At 42.2% G+C, this 26,819-nt stretch overlaps 1 protein-coding gene across 3 annotated transcripts in view; it reads right to left on the bottom strand.

Annotated features, from left to right (window-relative positions):
- The window catches only part of XXYLT1 (xyloside xylosyltransferase 1), a 353,271-nt gene that overhangs the window by 281,661 nt on the left and 44,791 nt on the right, over positions 1–26,819 (bottom strand). For all 3 annotated transcript variants that reach the window (XM_073675044.1, XM_073675045.1, XM_073675046.1), the window contains exon 2: positions 15,642–15,789. In XM_073675044.1, the coding sequence (XP_073531145.1) occupies positions 15,642–15,789 (148 nt within the window). The remainder of the gene's footprint in view (positions 1–15,641; positions 15,790–26,819) is intronic.

Below are 26,819 nucleotides of genomic sequence, written 5' to 3'. Positions count from 1 at the left end.
TATTGGGGTTTGCATCGTTCCAATATTTATGAGAGATATAATTTTTGCCGTTGTAGCGAAGGGACAAACATAACACATTCACTCACATCACCATAAAGGCCATTCTAAGCTTCTAACCCCTCGAACTTAATATTGGACCGATGCATGATGCTATCCACTCCATATTTAATCTCAAAAGAAAGGTAAAATCACAATAGGAAACATGATGACAATATCTATCGCCTGGGACCTCCATGGGCGAAGATATCCTGTAAATTGGGGATCTCATAATTTGCTAAAAGATCTAGCACATCCCACAACCATCCCCCATATGAGTTCACCAAGGGGATATATGTGGGCGTAAACTTTATCAAATAAAAATGAGCGTTTGGGTGTCTGTCATTGTCCATTCTAGAAGACCTAGTTGAGAGTGAGAGTGGTCCATTTTCCTAATCGGAGCACTTACCTCCATAAAGATTAGAGCCATTCCCGCAACATCAGGTTTAGTACTTCTCTTTCATTATTCCTTTTTATTTCATGTAATTTTATATATCATATTGTATAGCTCCCATTCTGTATCATCTTTGTACATTTTTAAACACTGCCTACTTTTCCGAATTAAATATATAAAATGTAATAGCTCTGTTCCTCTTGCTCTGTACAACACACCCCTGAAACCATACGTCATCTGTAACGGGTGTCCAATCGGCATATATAAACGATTGGTGGTGACAGCTAGTAGTTCATTTTTGTGATTGTCGAGTTAACCGGGGTATATGTATATATATATATATATATATATATATATATATATATATATATATATATATATATATACATACATACATACATATATTCCATGAACTAGAATCAGAGGGGTATATACTCACTGTGAGTTCCCCAATAACCTGCCAGTAGTGGAAGGAACCGTGGCCTTGTTCATCACTAGTCAGTCAATTGTGTAATTGTCCAGATGATTGGAGGCAGCAGAGTTGCGTCTCCTTGACAACTGGTGGCAGGGTGGGATCCGTACGACCCCCCTGGTTTCCTCTTTAACAACATACAAGTCTCGAACCGAGAAGAGATCAGTTTTCCCCCTTTCAGTTTTACTTTTCTCTTATACTATTTGCAACAATGCAGCAACTTCATCTCCACTTCCATTATCAAACATCAATTATAGTTAGACATCTACCCACCTGCCCTAACCATACAGCTGGTGTCTACCGCAGCTTTTTACAGAAACTGCGGGACCATTAACAATAAGCAAATAATTTGCATTTAAAAGGGGTTGTCCACTACTGGACAAGGTGCAATACTTATGTTCTCATACATAGAGTAAGGTCACCACATCACCCACAAGTGGCCACAGTTCAGCAGTTAATATTCAGTATTCATATGAAATCAAACAGGATAGCATCCCAAGAAATATATACCATAAAGTTCGGAAATAGATGTGGCACTCACCCACAGATTTGTTTAAATCTTACCCAGATTCCCCTATTTAAAAGAACAGCATGACAACTGTTTCACATCTCACATGATGTTTCTCCAAGTGCCTCACGTGAGGCTAAATGCATCCATTTAAAGAGAGAACAGAGGTTTATCTTGGCTTGTTAAATGTGATCCCTACTGGCAAGGGCAGGAAGAGACAGAAAAGGGCCCCTGTGCAAGAACACTAAATCGGTCCTTCACAGTACAAAAATGTACTTGCTGTTTAAAGGGCCCATGCCTACTGGTTTACCTGCCCCTGCCTTATTTTATTTTTGGTAGCCATTAAAAGGTATTATAGCTACAAGGTTATTATTATTTTTTTTCCCACTGAGAGCAATCTATTATCTCTTTAATAAACTGTTATTTATCAGGCCACTGTACATTATAATAAAACAAAGCATGACAACAACTATGTAGAAGGTGAAGTAATAGAACGAAGTCATGAAATAGTCATAGAGGATCAGCCATCTACTAGGCTACATCAAGGCAGAAGACTAATTAGATCAATGAGGTTTAATCTACTGCTCTTTTAGGAAACAATACCAGCTATGTATTATACTGTCTGTTTGTGTAACCTCGCCACATGACAGCTCAGCAACTTTTGTGTCTTTAACAAGCCGTTAATAACTGTATTGTCAGTTCATACAAAGGCCTGTTTTTCTTGTGCACTGGCAATAAAGGAAAGAGCATGAGCTCCAAATAGTGCAAGTAGATGAATTACATTCTTTGATTCTCTTTACTTCAATATAACCCAGACATACAATCGACACAGCTCATTCTGCGTATTTGGAAGCCACATTACAGGTCAATTACATATAATCTGTTACGGGTCCGGGTGGTGGAACCTCTGTGCCGAGGTGCAAGGAGGGACCCAGAGGGGCGTGACTAAGTATCCACCCGAACCAACCCGGGTCGTACGGCAGCTAACGACACCGTGGCCAGGTGCTACTCTGGGGACGACCTTGTAAGAGAGCAGGTGGCTCCCACGGGTCAGAGGGCTGGGGCTGACCGGTATAGTGGATGGACACGGCAAGCAGGCGGAAGTCTCTGGTAGCTGACAGGAGGTCACAGTTCGAGAAAGCAGGGCAAGTAGCAGTCTTTAGGTTTACCAGGAAGGTGGTCACAGCAAGTGACGGCAGGGTCTCCAGGCAGGCTGGCAGAAAGCAAGCAGGTGCTCCCAGGTGAGCGGGCTGACGGACACAGCAGGTAACAGGCAGGTAACAGGCAGGTAACTGGTGGACGCTCCCAGGTGAGCGGTCTGAGAGACGAGACAGGTAACAGGCAGGTAACTGGTGGACGCTCCCAGGTGAGCGGTCTGAGAGACGAGACAGATAACAGGCAGGTAACTGGTGGACGCTCCCAGGTGAGCGGTCTGACAGACGGGGCAGGCGGATGCTCCCAGGTGAGCGGGCAGATAGCCAAGGCAGGTAACAGGCAGGTAACAGACGGATAACAGGCTGGCAGGCAGGACGAGAAGTCAGGCTAGCAGCGGAACCAGAGGGCTGAAGCACAGGTAAGACACAGTGCAAACAACTTTGCTCGGGCACCTCCATTTTGGAGGAGGTGCCTTAAATGTGGGAAGTCCTCCGGCAATTGGCCGGGGACTCTTTAGGAAGACGCGCGCAGTCCCTTTAAGGGGGGGGTGCGCGCGCACGCGCCCTAAGCACTCTGCTGGAGGAGGAACGCGCGCCGGCCACAGCAGGGAATGGAGCGCAAGGAGAAGCAGCGCCAGGAGCCGGGGGGCGGGAGAGACGGTGTCCCTGTCTGACATGGGGCAGGGACGCCGCTGCGCCGACAGAGACAGGAGCGCTGGAGGGGCCCACGCGAGGAGCGCCGAGGTGAGAGGGACGGCGTCCCTGCCTAGCAGAAGGCAGGGACGCCGATGCTACATAATCATGTAAGACATCTTAATTATGGTTTACATTTTTTCATTGCTGCACAGCCATGATTGTTCGCTCCCTTAAAACTAATAAATGGACTAATCAAAAATAAACCTAAATAAATGATGTAAAAAGATGTATATTCTAGTAGGATCTAATTGTTCATTCGTCTCCTAAAAAGCCAGGACCTCCTCCATATCAGCAACCCTAGACTAAGTAGTTTGGCGAAACGTGTGTCTAGTGTGTGTTTCTGTCATGGGTGTACCGCAATTATGCTACTTTGCAGTGATTGTCCCATGCTTTCTTGACTGTTTTTTTCCATTCTATAGGGAGGTATATCAATCCTGTGCACATCACTTTATGCATTTACTTGAAATATTTTCTATATACACAAGCTGAACATCCATTCCAAACTAAAGTCCATAGCTAGTATGGCTATACATTTTACAGTTAAACATTTTGTTGTTTTGTGTCAGTACCATCTTTGGTTTTTATCATTACCATTGCATTTAAATTAATAAAGAACTTGTTTTTAATTTTAGTATTCATGTCCTGAACATTTTTATGTATAGGTGTTTATTATAAGGGAATCTGTCAGCAAGTTTTTGCTACTTAATCTGAGAGCAGCATAATACAGGGCACAAGAACCTGGTTACAGGAATGTGTCACTTATTATGCTGTGTGTATTAGTTTCAATACAATCAGTATTTTATCAGCAGGAGATAATCACGACATGATCTACATCTAGAGGTGGCCAGTTCATTACAAGGTGTAGGAATTAGGGGGTTAGTAGGAAGTGAAGAATTATGGGGATGAGAGTGGAAATAAACAAACATTGTTTTCTGAGTATGTATGTATCCTGTTACCTTCAGTTCCCTTCTGGTCTAATTCGTTGCACTACACTTAGATGCTGCACTTGGATGATGCACTGAGCAGACTACGTCTATGCAGACGTATTACTCACAATATATTTGCTTACAAATGCATTCAGGTGTGAAACAGAGGGGAGAGGCCTGGACTCATCTTCTTGATCAGTTAATCAATGTTGAGCCAGATGTAGGATATTGCAGTTAGAGTAAATAAGAGGGTCATAAAGAAAAGTGGGGAGGGGGTAGCAGTATACCAGGGATGAGTAGCAGAGGCAAAGGAATATTAGGGTTTGGAAAAGCTGGATAGCAGTGTCACACATACCAGCGGGAAGAATAATCAGGCTTTCTAGTCCTATATTATGCTGCTCTCAGATTACATAACAAAAACCTGCTGACAGATTGCCTTAAAATTACGTAAAGAAATAATGCACAGTCCATTGCTCGTCTTGGTATTATTGATTCTACACTGTGTTATAACCCTTAAGTTTCAATTGATGAAAACAATTTGCAGAATGTACACATTATATTACTATATAAATTAGGAAGTGAAAAACAAGGGAAAAAAAGGAAGATTTTTTTTATATAAAAAGAAATAGAAATCGGCCTAAAATGTTGAATCAACAAGACAAGAAATGTAGAAGGACAGTACTTAATGGACGTTAAATATATCATTTCTATCATGCCATTGTAACCTAAAACAGTCCATTAATAGAAATGTGATTACACAAAAGTGTTCTACAAACGCATGGACCGCACTGTGGTAAGTGTAAGACTACTCCAGGCAACTTTCTGGTTACACTTTCAGAGTAAAATGATATGCTTTAAATACCACAAGAAAATACAGTATAATTATGCACTAAAAATACCCACTGGAAACTAAGTTTAGAAGAGAAGGAAAAACAGGCTTTAACAATTAAACTATTAGCAGTCTCTCAGGCAGCCGGTCACATCTGTGAAGTGTAACACAGGCTCTAGGGAGCAAAGTGCTGCCAGAAACGTGAAATATCTAGTAAGCTATTCTAGACCACGAGATTCTTGTCTCAGTGTCAGGTGAAGATAAATTGGAATAAAGTGAACGGGAAACAATGATAGCTGGTAACCCTTTCTAAACCCTTAAAATCTATGTTCCTGCTATTCGCATGTTAACTCAAGATCTTTGGCACATGGAACCTCACTGTAATTTGTTGGCAAGATATGTTAAAAATATATACTGGATAATTAATGTGTTATAGAACTGGTTGACATTATGTTACAGAATCTTCATTAAAAGCCAAAAGAGGACATCGATGAAGATTGAGTAAACTTTTCAATACAGAATCACACCCAAGTCATAAATGTGGCACAAAACATGGGAAAATCGACATGTAAATGCCCATTTACACAGACCGACCAGCAGCAAGATACAACTGCTGACTGGTCAACTTTCTACGCATCGGCAGTCGTTTAAATGCCTGTTTCGACAGGCAGACCAAAGTAAATGATGTGCACTAAGTAATCTATACTAGATGACTCAATGTACACAGACAGCCAGTGCGATACCTGTTTACACAGGATGATGCACCCAGAGAATAATAATCTTTTATGCTGCACAAAAGATAATTTCATACAATGAAGAGCATTTTGCTCATTCATTATGTGATCGTCAGTCTGTTACACGGCAACATAAATGTGAAACAAGCGTTTTTAAAGGGAAAATTAAGTATTTGTTATGTAATCTGAGGACAGCTTGAGGTTGGGGTCAAAACACTGAATTCAATGATGTGTAATTTATCAAGCTATGTGCTGTTTACTTACAATGAAGGTTTTATGACTCAGACATTATCATTGCTGTGACTATCTGTCTCCTGGTTCAACTCCGCCCTCTCCTGTGATAAGCAGCTCACTGGCAATAGACATAGCCTGGTGTGGGCGGGGTTAGCTGTCGTGTGGATAGGGTTAGCTTTCTCAGCTCTGCTTCATTCTACATCTAAGAACTCTGATAGTTTACTGGGTGCAGCAGTTCTGACACAAAGTGATACATTGCTGGATTCATGGTCTCTTTGCCTACATCATGCTGCTCTCAGGTGAGGTAGCAAAAACCTGCTGACAGAATCTCTTTAATAAAGCTCATTCATTATTACCTTGCAGTGTAAATGCCCCTTTAGAAAGTAAAATGTGTAGCAAAAAAAAAACCACCACATACAGACCATGATGGGGACTAAAAATAAGCAACAATGGGTTTGTACTCTCCTTTTTTTTCATTTCTCACATTAATTGTGAATAGTGTTGAGCGATACCTTCCAATATCAGGAAATATCGGATCGGATTGGATCGGGCCGATACCCAAAAAGTATCAGATATCGCCGATTCCGATACCGGAAGCCAATGCAAGTCAATGGGACACAAATATCGGAATGAAAATAAACCCTTTCTTTCCTTGTAGGTTAATTCTACATGAAGGAAAACAACTAACAATAATGTAGAATGTATTGGGGGAGGTGGTTGCCCAAATCGATGGGAACAGTGCTCACAGTGAAACGTGAAAAGCCGGCAATTCAGCAGCGGCATACACCGGTACCCGACAATTTAGAAAAGAAAGAATAGAGCTTCACACATTGATTAGATAGATAGAAACATGTCAGTCACATATATAATAAGTACAGTGACAGTGTTGGTTACTGTACTGGTCATTTAGTGTTAAAATAAAGGATTTATTAAAAAAAAAATTGGCGTGGGGTGCCCCGTAATTTTAGTCTCTAGGGGAGGTTAAGCAGACAGCTGGGGCAGATGTTTGAAGCCTGGGAAGAGGGTAATACCAACGGAGCTTCCCAGGCTACTAATATCAGCCCCCAGCTGAATACCTAGCCTTTACTAGCTATTAAAATGGGGGACCCCCCAAAAAAATGACGTGGGGTCCCCCCTATTTTAATAGCTAGCAAAGGCTAGGCAGACAGCTGGGGGCTGATATTAATAGCCCAGGAAGGGTGCCATGAATATTGGCCCCCTCCCAGGCTAGAAACACCAGCCGTCAGCTGTCCCAGAAATGGCGCATCCATAGGATGTGCCAATTCTGGCACTTAGCCTCGCTCTTCCCACTGCCCTGTAGCGGTGGCAGTGGGGTAATAGGGCTGGGGTTTATGTCAGCTTATAATGCCAGCTGACATCAAGCCCAGGTTAGTAATGGAGAGGCGTCTATAAGACACCCCCATTACTAACCCCATAGTGAAAGTTAAGAAAACACAAACACCCAGAATAAAGTCCTTTAATTGAAATAAAGACACAATTCTTTATAGTTCTAAATTAAACCATACTTACCATCACGCCCATTCCAGCTGAAGCCAACGATCTCCTGCAATAAAAGAAAAATAATAAAGCAACATCATCCTTACCTTTCGATGGTTCCCAGGATGGCTTCAGCTCTGCTACATCGAGATGACAGGCTGGATCGCAGCAGAAAGCTGCCATCCAATCTGTCATCCCGCAGACACTGAGAAGCGGGTAAAGCAGCCCCGTCATTGCATAAGCGGGTTCGCCGGAGTTCAGTCAGCGCAGCTTCGGAGACCTCCTTTACGGCACTACTGTACCGTGGGAATTTCTCACGGTACAGCAGGGCTGTAAAGGAGCTCACCAGAGCAGCGCTGCCTGAACTCCGGCGAACCCGCTTATGCAATGACGGGGCTGCTTTACGGCCCCGTCATTCTAGCGACGGCAGCGGTTCAGAGAGGTCACAGTTTATGTGGCTGCTCTAAACTGGAGATCTTCGTGGGACACTCGTTGACTACTACGGAGGGGTAAGGATAAGGTTGTGGTTTATTATTTTATATTTTATTACAGGAGATCGATGGCTTCGGGGAATTAGGTGTCTAGGTGAGTATAGGTGTATTTTTTTATTTTTTACTTTATTTTAGGTGGCGATCGGCGGGGACAGGTAATGTATAAACTAATTTATTTTAGGTAACCACTGGCCACCAACGAAATGTATTTAAAATTTATTGGGGACCAAAAACAAAAAAAACATATATATGGGGGCCTAAAAGAATAAAACACGTATAGGGGTAAAAATAACATATGGGGCAGTTTAAATAGCAGGATCAGGCTGATGGGAACTACTGCTCCCATCGAGCTGATCCTGCTGGCACGAGTGGACGGGGGACAGACATAGGCCGATGGGAGTAGTAGTGTCACATCGGCCTATGTCTGCCTGCACGCACACACTAATCATGACGGGTCTGATGGTCTGGGAGGTGTGGCTGACCTGTGCGGCCGTGGGAAAGTTCATGTGAGTTCATGCAATGCAGTCAAGCATGACCTCACATGAACCCTCTGAGGGCACCGCGGCTACTTCAAATGAACAGCTGATCGGCATCACCTGATACCTCAGCTGTTCATTTGAAATAACAGGCGGGAGAGAGCAGCACAGAACGGGAAAGCCGGCGGTGAAGTCTTTTCACTGCCGGCTTCCCCGCCCGGGTCCTTCGCTCCCCGCTCCTTGGTGCTGCGCTCCCCGCCCGGTCCTAACTTACGATCGGGATGGGAGGTGGCGAGGGGAGTGCAGGATCGGGGTGGGAGGCTGCAGGGAAGCAGTATGGGGCTGTGTGATTGTTTAAAAGCCGGCGGCTTTTTACCGCCCGCCGGCTTTTTACCGCCCGCCGGCTTTTAAACAATAAGAATTCTTTCAAGCTGGGATGGCATTCTGATGACAGGCTGGATCGCAGCTGAGCGCTGCCATCCAGCTTGTCATCCTTCAGAGACACTGCAGAGCGCAGGCATTATGGGAACTTCCGATTCCGGTATTCGATATTGTAAAAGTATAGGAACTCAGTTTCGGAACTCCGATACTGTAATATCGGGTATCGGCCGATATTCGCGGTATCAGAATGCTCAACACTAATTGTGAACTTAACCGAACAGGATAAAAAATGGCTATGTACTACCAAAGACTGGAAATAAAAAAGATGCACAAGCACGGTATAAACAGACTTACAATGATTCGGTATTACTACGCTATAAGAACAAAAGTGCTGGGACCACATCTTAATCATTGAATTTACATTTTGCATTTAGTCTTCTTCGCAGTGGTTTATAAAACCAAGCAATCAACCATGCAGTCTTCCTTACCAACATTTTGGAAAAAATTGGTCGTTCCGAAGAGCTCAATGAATTCAAGCATACTACTATAAAGAGATGCCACTTTTGTAACAAGTTAGCTCATTAAGCTTCTTCCCTCCTAAATATAACACAATCAAATAAGTGTTACTACTCAAAGGGTCCTCCTTAATAATCACTGGGACCCCCCCGTTCGAATTGCAATAGTTATGAAACAGATCTGATTTAGAAGTAAATTCAGTTTCTGTTCCCCAAAAAAAAAAAAAAAACAGAATTGGTGGAGTTTTTTATGCTGTGCATTTTTGAAGAAGTTCAAGTAACCTATTTTATTTAAAAGGTGCAGAAATGCTGCAGAAAATCTGCAACATCAAAAACTCAGCAAAAGCTCAATGTGTGAGGTTAATGTGTTAGGTTAATGAGAGGAGTGCTCAATCAGCAAAGGAGGCAGTCAAAAACTCCAACAGTACAGTATAAAAAAAACTGACCAGCGCCTCCGAACAGAATAAAGCAAGTCTGAACAGGTATGACTGCATAATATACAAACAAAAGAATACAGCAGCACTCTGTAAGCGCCAAGCTGTATGCAAACACATGAAACCTGAACTGAATTACTGCTATATGGAATATACGTCTAAAAAATGATGGTACTTATCTCATATATTGGCAAATTCATGAGAACCCATCAGCCTCGACAAGGCGTACTTCTTTGATGGACCCCTAACCTAATATCAAGCCTAACCTTGCACCTGTTCACACTTGCTTTATTCTATACGAAGGTGCTGGTCAGGTTTTTTTTGTAGTATACCATGGGAGGTTTTGACTGGCTCTTTTGCTGACTGAGCGCTCCTCCCATCAACCTAAAGCTATTTTTGATTAGTGCCCTTTAAACTTATGGGGCTACTTTTAGCCCAGGAGAGGCATATTAGGCCAGGGTCCAATCAAAGAAAAATTAAGATCCATGTATTAAACAATCAAAAGTTCTTTGAACATCTGAACTAAAAACATTTTTTAGCGCTGTTAAAAGTGCAAGTACGATAAAACCCAAAAATGTGTCTGGCTAGGTAGTGGGAAAATGTCCCCACCCAAACTGGTTAAACACGTACATTTAGTGTTCAGGGCTAATACAGGAATAATTAAAGAGGGTAACAGCAAGCTGAAAAAGCGCTCCTAATAGCTTCTAGGGATAAATCCTGGTGACAAGTTCACTTTAATTCTAGCAAAGCACAATGCATGGAGGAGCAACCGTGATAACATGGGCCAAATTGAAGAGCTCAGGGATACTAAACCCGGATGCCTCCTTTGCCCAAGTCAGTTTGCGAAATTCCTGGTCTGCTATATCTGCCCTAGCAAATTGTCAGTACTATTATTACGAAGTGGATATGTCTAGGAGCAACAATAGCTCAGCCACAGTGGAGCATCCATTCTCAAAGTAGGACCATCCATGCTGAAGTGTCTGGCACAACTCAATTATCTCCTCACTAGAGTTCTAAACTGCCTATAGAAGTGACAATAGCAAAATAACTGAGCTGAGCGCTTCATGAAATCATGAAATAGGTTTCCCTCGCTCTGCAGCTGCATCACTATGCAGAGAGCTAGCTAGAGTGGTATGAAGCACGCTGGCACTAGACTCTGAAGCAGGGGAAATAGGTTTTCTGAAGTGTTAAAGGGAACCTGTCACCAAATTCACGCTGCCCAAACCGCGCAATTTCTGCCAGGCATATTTTTCTCTGAAACACCTTGATCCAGCTGGCATGTACCAACGATACTGCAGGTGATAGACAGGTCTATCGGTATAGAAGAGCCCTGTCTATCAACTGGAGTGGCACTGAGAGAAGCTGGCTAGGGATGGTGCTAGACTAGTCTCATCTCTGGTTATGGTCCCCACTGGAACTCTAATTATACTTTCTCTGAAACGCCGAAGCATTTCAGAGAAAAATATACTTTGCTTGCAATCGTGGAGTCAGGCTCTAATTCATTCTGCCCCCGGTTTAGGCAACATATATCACGTGACTGGTTCGCTTTAGGCTGAGTTCACACGATGCGTTTTTCATGCGTTTCCGCGGCGTTTTTGCAGTTGCATGGTAGAAGGGCAGCAATGTTCCCCAATGGAAATCCGCATGTGCTGTGCCCATGAAGCGGATTTTTCCGCAGCGTAAACGCTGCGGTCAAAAATCCGCAGCATGTCAATTAATTTTGCAGAAACGCTGCTCTTTTGCCGCCATTGACTTGCATTAGACCGCATGGAATCCGCATCACTGTATATGTTGATGCGCTTTTCATGCGGTCTAATGTGCGGATGGTACCCGGGTGTGGAGGAGAGGACTCTCATCCAGACCCAGGTACCATTAAAAAAAAAAGAATAAAATAAAAAATATATATATTCTCACCTTCTGACGGCCCGCGCTGCGTCCTGCCGGCTTCCCGGGCACTTCGCGGTTGAATGAAGAAGGACCTTCGCTGACGTCAGAGTCATGTGACGGGTCACGTGACGCTGACGTCGGAAGGTCCTAAAGTCTTCACTGCCGGCAGCCGGGACCGATGAAGCAGGACACCGGGGGCCATCAGAGGGTAAAGTATAGATTTATTTTTTATTTTTTGACATTCACACACTATATAAATCCATGCCGGTTGCATGGATTTATATAGTGTGAAGTTGACAAGCACTTTCCAAGTGATGCTAAAATCGCTTGGGAAGCGCTTGTCAACCCGCATGCGGAAATGAAAGTGAAGACCGCTTCATTTCCGCATGTCCCTGGCAGGAAACCGCATGTACAATCCACATGCGTTTTTCCTGCCAGAGAGATGCAGAAACGCTCAGGAAAAAATCCTGAGCATTTCTGCATCGTGTGCACATACCCTTACATAGCATTTCGCTTTCTGGGAGTCTGATGCACAACTTGAGGGTGTAGATCAGGAGACTCAAACACGCGGCCCCCAAGGCTTCATCCTCTAATGCACATTCAATTGAAATGTATTGCGGCACAAAGACCAGCGCTCTGCACCGTAATACTAATGCCGCGGCTGCACATGTCATTATTAACCGCCCCAGCTGTGAAGGAGGAAGAGGACGCTGTTCGGCGAGGTAGCGAGGTCAGGTGAGAAGATTATTTTTTGATGTGCATGTAAAGAGCAGTAGAATGTAGGACATTGTTACAAGAAGGGGACAAGCATGGGGACATGTCTATAAGATGGGGCCAGGATGGGGACATTGCTATAAGATGGGGCCAGGATGGGGACATTGTTATAAGATGGGGCCAGGACTGGTAATCTTGTTAAGTGGGAGAACTTGCACAATTGGTGGCTGACTAAATACTTTTTTTTCCCCACTGTAAGGGAATGTATCAGGAGATTAGTTCAGAGATGTACGGAGGAGAGAGGTTATGGATGGCTTTGTAGGTCAGTGTTAGTAGTTTGAACTGGATAAGCTGGGCAATTGGGAGCCAGTGAAGGGATTTGCAAAGGGGGGTAACAGAGGAGTAGCGAGGCGAGAGATGAACAAGTCGTGCAACAGAGTTAAGGATGGACTGGAGGGGTGCAAGAGGTCTACATATGATGTCAATTACAGGCCGTTCTCATCTTTTTAAGTGGGAGAACTTGCACAATTGGTGGCTGACTAAATACTTTTTATCCCATTGTACGTAATCTACGGTCCTCCCAAGACCTCCTTCTCTCCTCCACACTTATTTGTTCCTCACCCAATCGCCTCCAAGATTTCTCCCGAATATCCCCCGTCCTATGGAATTCTGTGCCTCAACACGTCCGATTAGCCTCCACATTTGGATCCTTCTGACGGAATCTGAAAACCCATCTCTTCAAACAAGCTTACAGCCTGCCATGACCTTGCTTGCTGCCACCTCAACAACACCGGAGCTTCCACAACCCACCAACCTACTGTCTCTTTCCCCATTCCTGTAGAGTGTAAGCCCGCCAAGGACAGGGTCCTCTTTCCTCCCTACCAGTCTATCATTGTTAGTTTGTTTACTGTAAGTGATATCTGTATTTGGTATGTAACCCCTCCTTATGTACAGCTCCATGGAATCAATGGCGCTATATAAATAAATAATAATAACAAGATGGGGCCAAATTACTAAATAGTGCTAATTGTAAAACTATATTATTGTATGGGGCCAATTGAGGGTCAAAACAGAAAACATTTAAAAAACGTGAAATAAGGAATGAAAAAGTAATGGAATATTTGGCTACTAAAAAGGCTGCTTTATGTAAAAATTTAAGTAAAAGAGAAGATCTGTACCAAAACACATGATAAACACCATTAAGAAAAAGCACGCCAAAAAAAAAAAGAGATGATCAAAATGTCGTATAGAAAAATAATGGTATCACTGAAAATCTAATCTTTTCCCACAAAGAATGTGGCCCTTCATATTCAATTTTTTTCTATGTGCGGCCCATTTACCCGGCTGAGTTTGGGACCAATGAACATTCAGAGAACAGAGCCTCCACCTAATGGAATGAAGAGTGCACACTTGGTGAGAGATACGAGTTACGAAGTACGAGAGATACAAGTATGCTTCCAAACTCCTTGAGCAACATGTTCACGCTAAACTTTCCTCCCATCGCTCATCTAACTTGCTCTTCTACAACCTACAATCTGGTTTCCGTCCCCATCATTCCACTGAAACTGCCCTGACCAAAATTACTAATGACCTATTTACAGCCAAAGCTAATAGACAATTTTCTATACTCCTCCTTCTAGACCTGTTCTCTACCTTTGACACAGTTGTCCACTGCCTCCTACTACAGATCCTCTCTTCCTTTGGCGTCAAAGACCTTGCCCTGAATCTCCTCATATTTCTCTAACCGCACATTTAGCGTCTCCCACTCCCAAACTACCTCCTCATCCTGCCATCTCTCTGTTGAAGTCCATCAAGGCTCTGTCCTAGGACCCCTACTCTTCTCAATTTATATCCTCCCGCCTGGACTACTGCAACATGCTCCTCTGTGGCCTACCTGCTAACACTCTCGCACCTCTCCAAGCCGTTCTTAACTCTGCGGCCCGACTAATTCTTACTCCTCCGCTTCTCCCCTCTGCAAATCCCTTCACTGGCTCCCATTTCCCCAGTGTATCCAATTCAAACTACTAATACTGACCTACAAAGAAATAATCTCCCGTTATTTTCCCTCACGTAATCTCCGTTCCTCCCAAGACCTCCTTCTCTCCTCCACACTTATTCGTTCCTCACCCAATTGCCTCCCAAACTTCTCCCAAATATCCCCCATCCTCTGGAATTCTGTGCGCCAACACGTCCGACTATCCACCACACTCGGATCCTTCAGACAGAACCTGAAAACCCATCTCTTCAAGAAAGCCTACAGCCTGCCATGACCCGGCAGCCTCCTCAACACCACTGGAGCTGCTGCCTTACCAACACCGGACCTGCGCCTCACCAACACCGGAGCTGCTGCAACCACCCACCTACTGTCTCCTTCCCAACCACCCTGTGGAATGTAAGCCTGCAAGGGCAGGGTCCTCCTCCCTCTGTACCAGTCTGCCATTGTTTATTTTTACTGTAAGTGATATCTTTATTTTGTATGTAACCCCTTCTCATGTACAGCACCATGGAATCAATGGTGCTATATAAATAAATAACAATAATAATAATAATATGGAAAGGATTTTCAGAGTTTCAGTATTTGACCAAAATACATTTTAGACAAGGGAATATTTTTAAATCTGTGGTAAAAGTTTGGGGAAGGCCCTTTCCTGTTCCAACAGCGCACTGTGCACAGGAACACACTCAAGTCGATAACAACATGATTTACAGAGTTTGGTGTGGAGGAACCTGAATGGCCTGTCCTGGCCTGGACACAGCCCCGACTTCAACTACCAATAACACGTTTAGGATGAACTCGAATGGAGACTGCAGGCCACATCGCCTTGCCCACCAACATCACTTTCTGACCTCACAAATGCCATTTTGGTTGAAAGAACCTAAATACCCACAATATTCACTGCAAAATCTTGTAAAAGTCACTCCAGAGTGGACGGTTTGCCTCTAAAGGCTTCCAGCTCCATATTAATACCCATGCCTTCCGAAAGGGAAGTCCTACATGATCATAAAGTTATGATGGTCTGGTGTTCACATACTTTTTTCCATATAGGGGAAATTTTTATAAAATATTGTATATAATTTGCAAATAGTACAACAGTTGGAATGGATCAACAATTACATACAAAATCAAGTATAACATGAATAATATTACATTCATTCATTTAGTGGTCTGGTATGTAAAAATGGCTCCAATCAATAAAGAAATAAATCTTTATAATATTTACAGTGAAGTATTTTTTTTATACTGTAAGACTGTATTACGTTACCTTTTGGCAGTAGCTGGTGTAGTGCAACAGAAAGGAAAAAGATGGAATCGCTGTAGTAAGTTCCAGTGCCAGCACTGAAGAGCTTCTGCATGGCTTCTACTACTGGAAACAGCTTCTCGGTCAGGGTGCTGACGTCATGGAAAATCACCTGTCGTGCAGAGAAAACTTGTATGAGCAGAAATAAAACAAATTTTCTTTTACCAAATACAATGCAAACCTTTGTCCTTTATAGCAACCAAATAATATAAGAGACCCAAATAGATATTTCTCAATATTGTGTCCCAGTATAAAATAGTGCAAAATTCCTATTTACAAATGATAAATTCAGTACGAAGGCATCTAAAAGGGTTTGGATATCAAATACATTAGTGTACAGAAAAGTCAAGTAAAGATCTGCTCATGTCGGCATTTTGCTATTGGAGCAAAACAACAAAATTCTTGAAATCGTTGGGACTACGTAATGACAAACACCAGCGGCGTCCAATGGAACCCCACTGATGTGATCATCCTTTTACTGGAGAAAATACCATGGCATGTGTGGTCTCCCCACATCAGCTGAAGATGGACTTACACTCTTTCTACTGATCCCTTATACACTTCCCAAGGAGAGTACCACCCGACTGGGGGCTTCTGTGCTCTCATTTTAAAATTGGTGACGTTCTTAGCACCTATGTGAAAGCAAAATGGCTATAATTCCAAAAAGGCCAGTAAAATATTTATGTAGAAACCTTTAAATTAAAGATGTTGACTGTTACAAAATAGCAAAATTTTGCCACAGTTCAAATATTCCTGGACCCACAGGGTAGGTGATAATTTGGTTGGCCCCTGTGACACTGAGTCACTACTGATGAACAAACCGTGGAACACGGTAGTGAGGAGGTCCGAGGTCAGATATCAGGAGGGCTCATAGTACAGAGGAATAAGGCAAAAGCATAGTCAGGTAACAGTCCGGGGTCAAAAGCCAGAAGGGTACTACAAGGGTGTAAAACAAACTAATAGTCAGAGGCCAAGTCCAGGGTCAGACACGTGGAGTCAGAGAGAGTCAAGAGCAGGAGGAAAAATCTACAAGAATAGTCACGGCAAATCCTAGGTCCGGCAACAAGGTCAGAGGAAAGAGACACAGGGCTAAGCAATCACACCTAATTATAGTAAAACTACAAATAACACTGACTACTAATAGCTGGCCAACTGAATACCTTGCAAATGATTAAGCAGACTAGACCAGATTGAGCAGCAGAGCTGTCAATAAAAATGTGAACAACCCAGCACGCCCCAGGATCAGTTTAAATGACCGGACTGTCACTCACAAAACCGACAGTGCAGCACATTCCAGATCTCACAGGGGGATTGAGCAGCCACTCACAGCGTTCCTTGGCCATAGACATGTTGAAAGCGTGACAGCTTCCCACCAATCACAAGAACCTGTCTCTGGAGTGGTTTGACTTCTTTAATCTTACCATTAATTTATGTCTGTTACACCATGCCTGATCTACTTTCATTCCTTCACTAAAAATAAATAATTCTGTATGTAAAAGGTGGATTATCATCCATATACGAGGCTGTGCTACTTCTTAGCACTGGGGCTCAGATTAGCAGAGAATACATGATCTATTTGCACTTTTTTTTTGTATATGGGGCCAGCAAAGGGCAATGCCCAGAGGAAAAAATAAAGTTTATCCTTATGCATAGAAATAATGTAGAAAAATCTAAAGAAAAAATGTGCAAAATACAAAACATCACAATAAAATGTATAAATACATGTATAAAAAGCCAGAATACACAGACAAATGAATGAGAATGGTGGGTGAGCCAGAGAAACTAAAGAAATAAGTCTCTCATATGGAAAGAATGATGTCATAAATCAACGACAAAGTAAAAATAGCATGTGCTATAAATATAGGTTGTACAAAAATACAAGATTAGGATAAAAAGGGGAGTAAGGAGTAAAAATCACAGTGGACTAAAAATCTTTTGCCTAATAAAGTGCAAATACAATAGACACCTATGAAAGTATTCCAACAAGGGTTTACCCTCCATCCACCCAACGCATTTCGCAACTGCTTCGACCGGTGTAAAAAAAAGGCCAGTAAAATATGTTTGTAGAAACATTCAAATTAAAGCTGATGACACTGTTACAAAATAGCAAATATTCCTGGACCCACAGGATAAGTGATAATTTGGTTGGCCATCCACCAATCACAAGAACCAGGCTCTGGAGTAGTTTAACACCTTTAATCTTGCCATTAATTTTTTCCTGTTATAACCTGCCTGATCTACTTTCATTCCTTAACTAAAATAAAAAAACTCTGTACTAGGAGAATTATCATCCATATACAGAGGCTGCGCTGCTTCTTACTGCAGGGGTACAGATTAACATGATCAATGTGCACCTTGCTGTCCCCATATACAAATTAGTGACAGACACAGAAGAGTAGAGACAGATCACACTTTGCATGCCTGAGCCCCTCTACACAGAGATTCATTGTGTCAGTACTCCTAGAAATGGCCAGAATGTATAAGTATGTCCACAAGTGCTGTTTAAGGAACTTTAGTGACAAGAAATAAATTATTTTTCGCGCCATGTGTGTGAAAGGGTTAACTGTAATCATCATCATATTAAATTTTAGGGTATCTGTACACGACATCTTTTTCAGGTGGACTCCGCCTGGAATCCATCTGAAAAAGAGCCACAAAACCGTTGCAAAAAGTAAACTTAATGCACAGCATTGGGAAAATGACATTGCTGTGCACATGTCCTGTTTTATGTCACTTCATTTAACCACTTCATGATTGGAATCCATGAAGCAGTTGAAAGAAGTGACGTGTTCATCCTTATTGTTGTAGTTTAAACTATAGGAAGAGATGGTGCAAAGACCAAGGTAATATCGCCAGTGAAGCCGCTTCAGGAAAAAGACCACTATTGAAGCTGCTTCGCCTAAGAAAACCTCGGAGGGTCAGCCAGCATCTTAAAAACATCATGTGCACATATACAATACATGGTGTTTACATTATAAGTAGTGTTTTCTGGTCTTTCTGATATAGTTGGTCAATAAAACATAACTAAGAATAAATTCGGCTATGTTTCGATACAGATTTAAGGCATCAATTTTACCTAAATTTTGCAATAAAAAAATACTAAAAATACTAAAAAAAATATATACCGGTATATATTTTAAACAAAAAAACACATAGCTCATCCAATCCAATCTGACAGGTGTATGCATGCAAGTTGCAAAACAAAGTAAGTATAATACCTACTCAAACGCAATCTCTGCCCACCAATGACATGCCGCAGCTTAGTCTGAGCAGTCATAGGACACATTAACAAGACCATACTGTCCCGGGTCTAGGGAAAAAAAAATAGAAGCTATCAAAGGTGTGTGAATTAGGACTCATTTGGACGTCAGGTTTTCACATACGAGAGACATTTTTCACAAACAGTACACTCATTCCTATGATAGTTCACGTCCATTTTTTTCCAAGGACTGAGTGGTCCGTAAAAAAGCACAGATACTTGTCCAAAATATTTATCCTTGTGTCAGATCAAACTCGACAACGCAAGTCTATGGATCCATGAAAAAAATGGAACAATACTTGGATGCTATCAGGGTGTGATATGTTTTTCATGGACTGTTTGAAAGAAGCTTAAGGCTAAGTGCCCACGTAGCGTTTTACAAGCGTTTATGCTGCGGAATTTCCGCAGCATAAACGCTTGGGAAACGCTTGGTAATCTGCCCCCCATGGTCCCCAATGACAAGCCGCAATGTCAATGCCCATGCTGCGGATTTTTCCGTAGCGTTTATGCTGCGCTCAAAAATCCGCAGCATGTCCATTAATTTTGCGGACACACAGCGTAATCGCCCATTGACTTGCATTGAAACGCATAATATCCGTGTCAGTACATTTGCACACGCGGATATTATGCGTCTCTATGTGAGGATGGTACCCAAGTCTGGAGGAGAGGAGACTCACAGACTCATAGAAACTGTAAAAAAAGAATGTAAAATAAAGTTTATACTCACCTTCCGATGTCCTCCCGGTGTTTTCTCCCCTCCGTCTGGTCTGCTGTATGGGTTGCGTTGTTGTGAAGGACCTGCCATGACGTCACTGAGTCATGTGACCCATCACAAGGCTCAATGACGTCACCGCAGGTCCTTCACACCACCACGAGCATTGCAAGACACCGGAGGGAGCAGACAAAACACCGGGAAGACATCGGAAGGTGAGTATAAACTTTATTTTTTTATTTTTTACCATTCTTATTCTTTTTTTTCAACTAACTTGGTCACACTACTATAAATCCATGCCGGTTGCATGGATTTATATAGTGTGAACAAGTTGTCAAGCACTTTTCCAAGTGATGCTAAAATCGCTTGGAAAAGCGCTTGATAACCCGCATGCAGAAATGCATGCAAAAACGCTTGACAAACGCTTCTACCTGGCGGGAAAAAAGCATGTAAAAACCACATGCGTTTTTCCTGCCAGGGAGAAGCGTAAAAAATATGCAGCATTTCTGCATCGTCGGCACATAGCCTAAAAGGGAACCTGACAGCTGATACTGTCCATGTATCGGGCAGCATGTATGTATGAGATGCTGGCTGCATGATTTCAGCCATACATGTTTACCTCTGAAACGCTACAGGACTAAGTCGCATGCGAGACTAGTCAGACAGGCGAGTCACAGGCAGCTTCTCCTGCCCGCTCGCCTGTAGTGACAGGTCACTCCATGCCAGCTTGAATAGAGATCTATCACTCAAGAGCGAGCCGGCGGGGTGAAGCCACTAGTGACCAGGCTGCCCAACTAGTCTAATGTGCAGCCCGGTCCCCAGCGGCCATTAAACTATGTTTTTTCTGAAGCGCTAGGTAAATATATATGGCTGAACTCACACAACAAGTGTCTGATACAGGCAGCTTGTGGATCAGGCACGTCACAGCCCACCATCCAAAGCGCGCTTTCCAAATGAATGCAGAGGAGAGGGAAAGCGTGCGGTAGATGCTGGGCTGTGAAATCTCAAGACAGGTTCTCCTTTAAGGCTTTTTTACATATGTAAAGCCTTCCATTTTTCCTCCTGAAATCTACTAAAACACCAGAAAGAAAACGACAACCTGCTCCCAAAGTTGTAATCGTGGAATACTCCCCAATCAGATGAAGAAGCACTGTATGAACTGTTTTGATGTTTGGCTGTAGTCATGGATAGGGACACAGAACAAAAGGCTTATCAGTTGTATCTGGCTCACACAACAAGTAATGGAATAGATACAATATATATGATTGCACCCTTAGACGTAATTCCGACAACACACTTTTGAGAAATTGTCTTATTTGCTAAAAAGCTTTAAAACAATTCCTATAATCTCCCACTACAGTGTAATAAGTGTTATTCCCTAAGTGGTGATCTCAGCGCCTGTGGCAGGGGAACCATTTCTGATTCCCGTTGTATAAAAGTGGATTATTATTTATAATGTATGCTAGCATTTATGTGCATAAGTACATTCCCCTCACTAAGATTGACATTTGACCTGTCAACAAGTTGACTCCATTTACCAGTAAAACTTTTCCATTAGTTCCTATCCTAATTGTTTTCTACCTTCACGTGTCTAACACGGACTGCTACCATATACATCTTAAAATAAAATCCAAAAAATAAAAACGCCAAACAAGTTTGTCTGCCAGAACTAAATTCTCAGAAAGTATCTGTCATTTTTAACACCATTTGGTGAAAATGTCACATACAAGTAGCAATGGGTTCAGATGTTACAACAGATCTCCTACTTGACACATTTTGGAGAAAAAAAAATTAAAGTCCATTCAAAGAATGAATCTGCAGACTGAGAACTAGGCTTTTATTTTCAGTTTTACCTCCAAGATAGAAAAAAATTCAGTTACACAGATGTGGTTTATAAAGGTCCATGCAAGTCATCAATGAGCATGAAAATCAATGAGCATCTGTTTTTCCAGCATTCCTCACATGTATTAAATCTGTCAAACAGTCGCAAATCATGTTCACGGAGCGACGAAAACTTAAAGCCCGAACACGCTATAAATACTCGGTGCTCGCCCGAGTATACTCGGCGAAAGGGTTAACCGAACATACTCGTTCATCACTAATCACCAACCATTCCCATTTCATTTAAGTGTATCCATATAAATGGCCCACCCTGTAGTTTAAACCATAGAAAAAAAAACATTGGCGGCAGGGCTGTTGGAAAAATGACAGTACCACCAACAGGGAACCCAGTTAAGAACAAAAAAATGCCAGCTACAGCTACACATAGCCTTAATAAAGAACTTAAAACACACAAAAAAGGCGACTTTTGTTCTTAATATGATGATTTTTTTTTTCCTCTTTAATTCTGTCTAAACATTTTTTGTTTTTTCTTTGCAGGTATGATATATAAAACACACATCATTTCTCTCCTGTCCCTGCAGCTGGCCAGCTCACTTGCAACTTCCTGCTGCTCCATTACACTGTTGTGGAAATGGGGAACATAGAAACAAGTCATCAATTCTGCATTTATCACCCACTCCTGGTTTTGGCTCCCACTCCTGAGAAAAAATACTGACCAAATACTGATAGTGGGGCCGTGGCCTTAAAATTAGAACCAGAACACAGCGTTAGTCACGACCAAGCCGGAGAGATCTGGAGTCGTTCCTGTGCGAGTCTTCTTGAACTCATTCAGTCTCCGTTTCCCATGATGCCCCTCTACATTTAACGCAGCTCTCAGTTTAACCCCTGATATATTTGGCTAAGTCACAACTACTGAATAGATTCTGGTCTCGTTTTATAGGGGACATTCACACTGCCGTATTTTCGATTTGAGTGCGGACCATGAAAAAACTGACCTCACATGGACAGCAATGTGAATAAATTGGGCTGTTCACAAGATCGTTTTGTGTGAAAAAAAAAACATATTTGCGGAAAAAAATTGCAGTATACACTAGTCAGTCTACTAAAGTCTATGCATGCTAAAAAAAAAAAACGGTTCCCATACAGATCAGCCATTTTGATTTTTACAGACAAATTGCAGTTCTTTGACATAAGAAGCGATATTTGGTCTTGTAAAATTGTATTAACTGTGAAGGTATACAAACAAATACCATATGAAGGTGAAAAGGATGACAATATAGATGAAACATTGTCCATTTTTTCTGGATGAACCTAAGATTTTTTTTTTATACGCTCAAGTGAACTTAACCTAAGGGCTCACTCACACGGCAGTAAATTCTCATGCGAGAGAATAAGGCCGATTATGCTAGTGTCACTCGGATCAAACTCAGAGTGTGATCCGAGTGTCACCTTAATGTGATCTGATTCTCGCATGAGAGAATTGGAGAACAGGTACGGAGAACTTAATTTCTTTATCTTCTCCATTCTCTGAGTCCACAGTAATCGGACTGCACTGGGATGACATCCGAGGGCAGTCCGATGTTTCACATGCATCCATAGGCTTGTATGTGTGCACGTCATCCAATTATCGGATGCACTCGCAGCATGCAGATCTGTATAGCCCCATAGTATAGCATTGGATCGCCTCGGATAGCAAACGGCCATGTTATGCGCTAGTGTGAGTGAGCCCTAAAGCGGAGTATCTTTTCATTAAAATCTTAGCTTTAAAATGAACCCTGAGTAGTTTGTGTAGCTGCGATCCAGGCTGAGATATGGCCATCAGTAGCCAAGACTAAGTATCTCATTTAGTTAGCTACAGAGTTGCCACCCTGCACTACATACAAGATACATCCCTGTCAGTCAAAGGGATAAGAAGGAGTGGGAAGTTAACCCCAGCATGACAAAAAGAAAGAATTTCCCCATAAACTTAAAATACAAACATCACTTAATCCTATAACCGAATGTGTGAAATATTAATTTGGTTTTCTTTCAGGCAGAGATCTGGATGTAATAGATGCTGTGAATATTGGATTATCTGCCAACTAACCTATTTCCTGGGAACAAAATAGTTGTTCCCAGAAATGAGAGGTCACACGATTGTTTTCCATGTATCCTACTTAGCTGTAAGGTTTGGTACAGATCCTGGGTACTCGTCACAACAGCTCCACTAGCGCTTTCATGATTTATAAGAGGGTCAAGCCTTGGGTTAGTAGGTGAAGCAAGTTTCATACAAGGTGAAGAAAGCTGAAAAAGACACATTGGTCACTGTCAGTACTGTACCCCCAAGTGGCTCCCCTGTGAAAGAATACAACAGCGGGTGCTAAAATCGAAATGATAACCTGCTTTATGACAAATGGAAAATATTAAGTCCTGAGATGCTGGGGACTGTTATTTCCCGAAGCCTCGGTCACTTTCAGAAATAACGTCTACAAAATCAATCTCAGGATAAGATAGAGAACATGAGAAATAGGGCATCACCATAGTGACCAGGCAGAGGAACAAGTTAAGAGGAAAATGCCTGCACTGGAACAACCAAACAAGTGAAGAGGGATGATATTGCTCAGTCAGAGAGGCGATGAGTTACATGCAAGCGTCTACCAATAACATCTGCCCGATCATGTGACCTGTCAGCACCGGGAACCGTGAAGCTCTAGTGACACCGACTGGTGCTCAAGCCTTTCTATGGAACGTGCACAACGCATGGTGATACAGCATGAGGCACAGGTCATTTACTAACTATTACTGCAATTATCAAAGGATCCAACAGGATGATGGAACGTTTAGATCCTGGTGGTATTGATTTTTATTACTTTTATTAAAAAAAATAAGTATTTGTGGGGCTTTTTACAATATGCCTCACACTTGCAAAACAAAGTGTGACGTTCGGTAGGAACAAATCCTAAAGATATGGATCTCAAACTTATTAGATCAATGAAAGACAGTTTCATCCAACATTTATATAAGGCAAGTTACATAAAAAATGGAGCATAAGTGCTTATAGCAAGTCATCAGATAAACCTCATTAGGCAACATTTTGCGTAATGTTTTCTGGTAATGCCTTCCTGATCTAATACTAGAGATACCTTGGTCCTAAGGAAAGAAGAGACTGCTCACACTGCTGCTCATCCTGTCTTTCTGACATAATACTGCAGATATTAGGGCTGCTGAGGTAAGAAGAGGCCACTCACATGGCTGTCCATCTCGTCTTTCTGACCCAATACTAGAAATACTAAAAGGTGCTGAGGTAAGATGAGGCTACTCATACAGTTGTCCATCATGTCTTTCTGATCTAACACTGGAAATACTAGAGGTGCTGAGGTAAGAGGCCATTCACATGGCTGTCCACCATGTATTTCTGACCTAATACTGGAGATACCAGAGATGCAGAGGTAAGAAGAGGCTGCTCACACTGCTAGCTACCCTGTCTCTAATCTATTACTGGAAATACCAGGGATGCAGAGATAAAAAAGAGGTCATTCACATTGCTGTCCACCCTGTCTTTCAGATCTAACAGTGGAAATACCAGAGGTGCTGGGGTAAGAACAGACAGCTCACAATGCTGCCCACCCAGTCTCTGATCTAATTCTGGAGATACCAGAGATACCAGATGTCTTCAGGTAAGAAGTGGCTGCTCAGACTGTTGTCTACCCGGCCTCTGATCTAATAAGGGGGATACCAGGGGATCTGAGGTAAGAGGCTGCTCACACTGCTGTCCACCATGGTCTTTCTGAATACTAAGCAGCTATTATAAGCTGGTGGTAGCTTGACAGTATGTGGTATAGGTTATCTCCAGGTAACAGTAGCCAAGCTTCCTACTGCACATGATCACAGACACCTGTCCTATTAGCATTCTAGCATAGGTTTCCATCAGCGTTACAAGACGGCAGCTATTGTGATTCTATATGGCTTAGCTCTGTAGATAAAACAAAAATTAAGTTATATTTGCAGCTGCCAGTTTCCATAGTAATGTGGTGATGCAGGTAGATGTTACAGTCCTGCTCACTATACAGTAAGTATACTGTCATCACTCCATGGCACACTGACAGTCTGCTCTGCACACACACTCTGCAGAACTGGCTGTCAAAGTGCAGGGGGAGTGATTACAGAGCACTCACTGTGTACTGGAAACAAGCAGCTACAAGGAGCATATAACTTAATTTCAGTGAGCCAATCGGTTGCTATGAGAACATTTTATTTTACCACTTTGACAACTCCCAAGGCAAGGCTAAAAGTCAGGTAACAATAATGCCCCATACACACAGAAATAATGATAACCACAGGGCGCCTACATACAATATCGGGAACATGCACCTGATACACAGGTCTTATGTCTTACAGCCCCTTAAACGTTTAAACTGAAGCTTTTATTAACTCTTCATGGAGAGAAAAAGAAAGAAACAGCAATCTTCCGCTGATTTTCCTACTATTTACTATACATTTTACACTATTAACTGTGCTGCCCAAATAAAGTGACAGCTTTATACTTTTGGTCAATAGGATTGTGGAGATACCAAATTCATAAAGTTTTATTCACTTTTTATTACTTTGTACAATAAAGACACTGGTTCAAAATTCATTTTATTGGAGCCATTTTGTGGTACAACGCTTTGATCACTTTTTATTATAGTTTTTTGGAGGTTGAATGAACAAAAAAGAAAAACAGCAATTTTAGATTTTGATTTATTTTTTTAAACACTGTTCACCAATCATTATAATTGACATGTTAACTGCATTCCGTGGATCAATACGATAATAACCATAGAAAACTTATAGCTATCTTTTTTTGGGATGCTATAGTCTGAAACCTATAACTTAACAATTAACACTTTTTTTTATTGAGTGAGGGCTTGTTTTGTTTTGTTTTTTTACAGGCCAAGCTTAATTTTCACAAATGTCATTTTTAATCACTTTTTATACAGTGTTTGCTGTGCACGATAAATAATTCTATACTTTATATTATGGGTCAATATGTTAATGATGATAATCAAATTACATTTTATTAGGTTTCACTAGTTTTACACAAAAAAACTACTTTAAAATAATACATTTTAAGGATTTAGACCAGGGGTCTCAAACACGCGGCCCCTCCGGCTGCTTCTTGCGGCCCACAGGTACAGACTCCGTAACGATCGCGGCTCTCTCCAGCAGCCGCCGACATCAGCGCTGTAATGCAGTGTATTGCCGCGCAGAGACCGGCTCTCTGCACAGCAATACCAGTGTCAGCCGCCGGCCTATCAGAGGCCAGCAGCTGACATCTGCGTCCCAGCGCAGCGGCGTATGACGTCACTGC

This window comes from Phyllobates terribilis, unplaced genomic scaffold, assembly GCF_046119375.1.
Source record: "Phyllobates terribilis strain yellow unplaced genomic scaffold, ASM4611937v1 Scaffold_3__8_contigs__length_932513732, whole genome shotgun sequence".
Taxonomy (NCBI): Eukaryota; Metazoa; Chordata; class Amphibia; order Anura; family Dendrobatidae; genus Phyllobates; species Phyllobates terribilis.
Note: the sequence above shows the minus strand (reverse complement) of the source record. Positions and strands in the feature narration are given on the sequence as shown.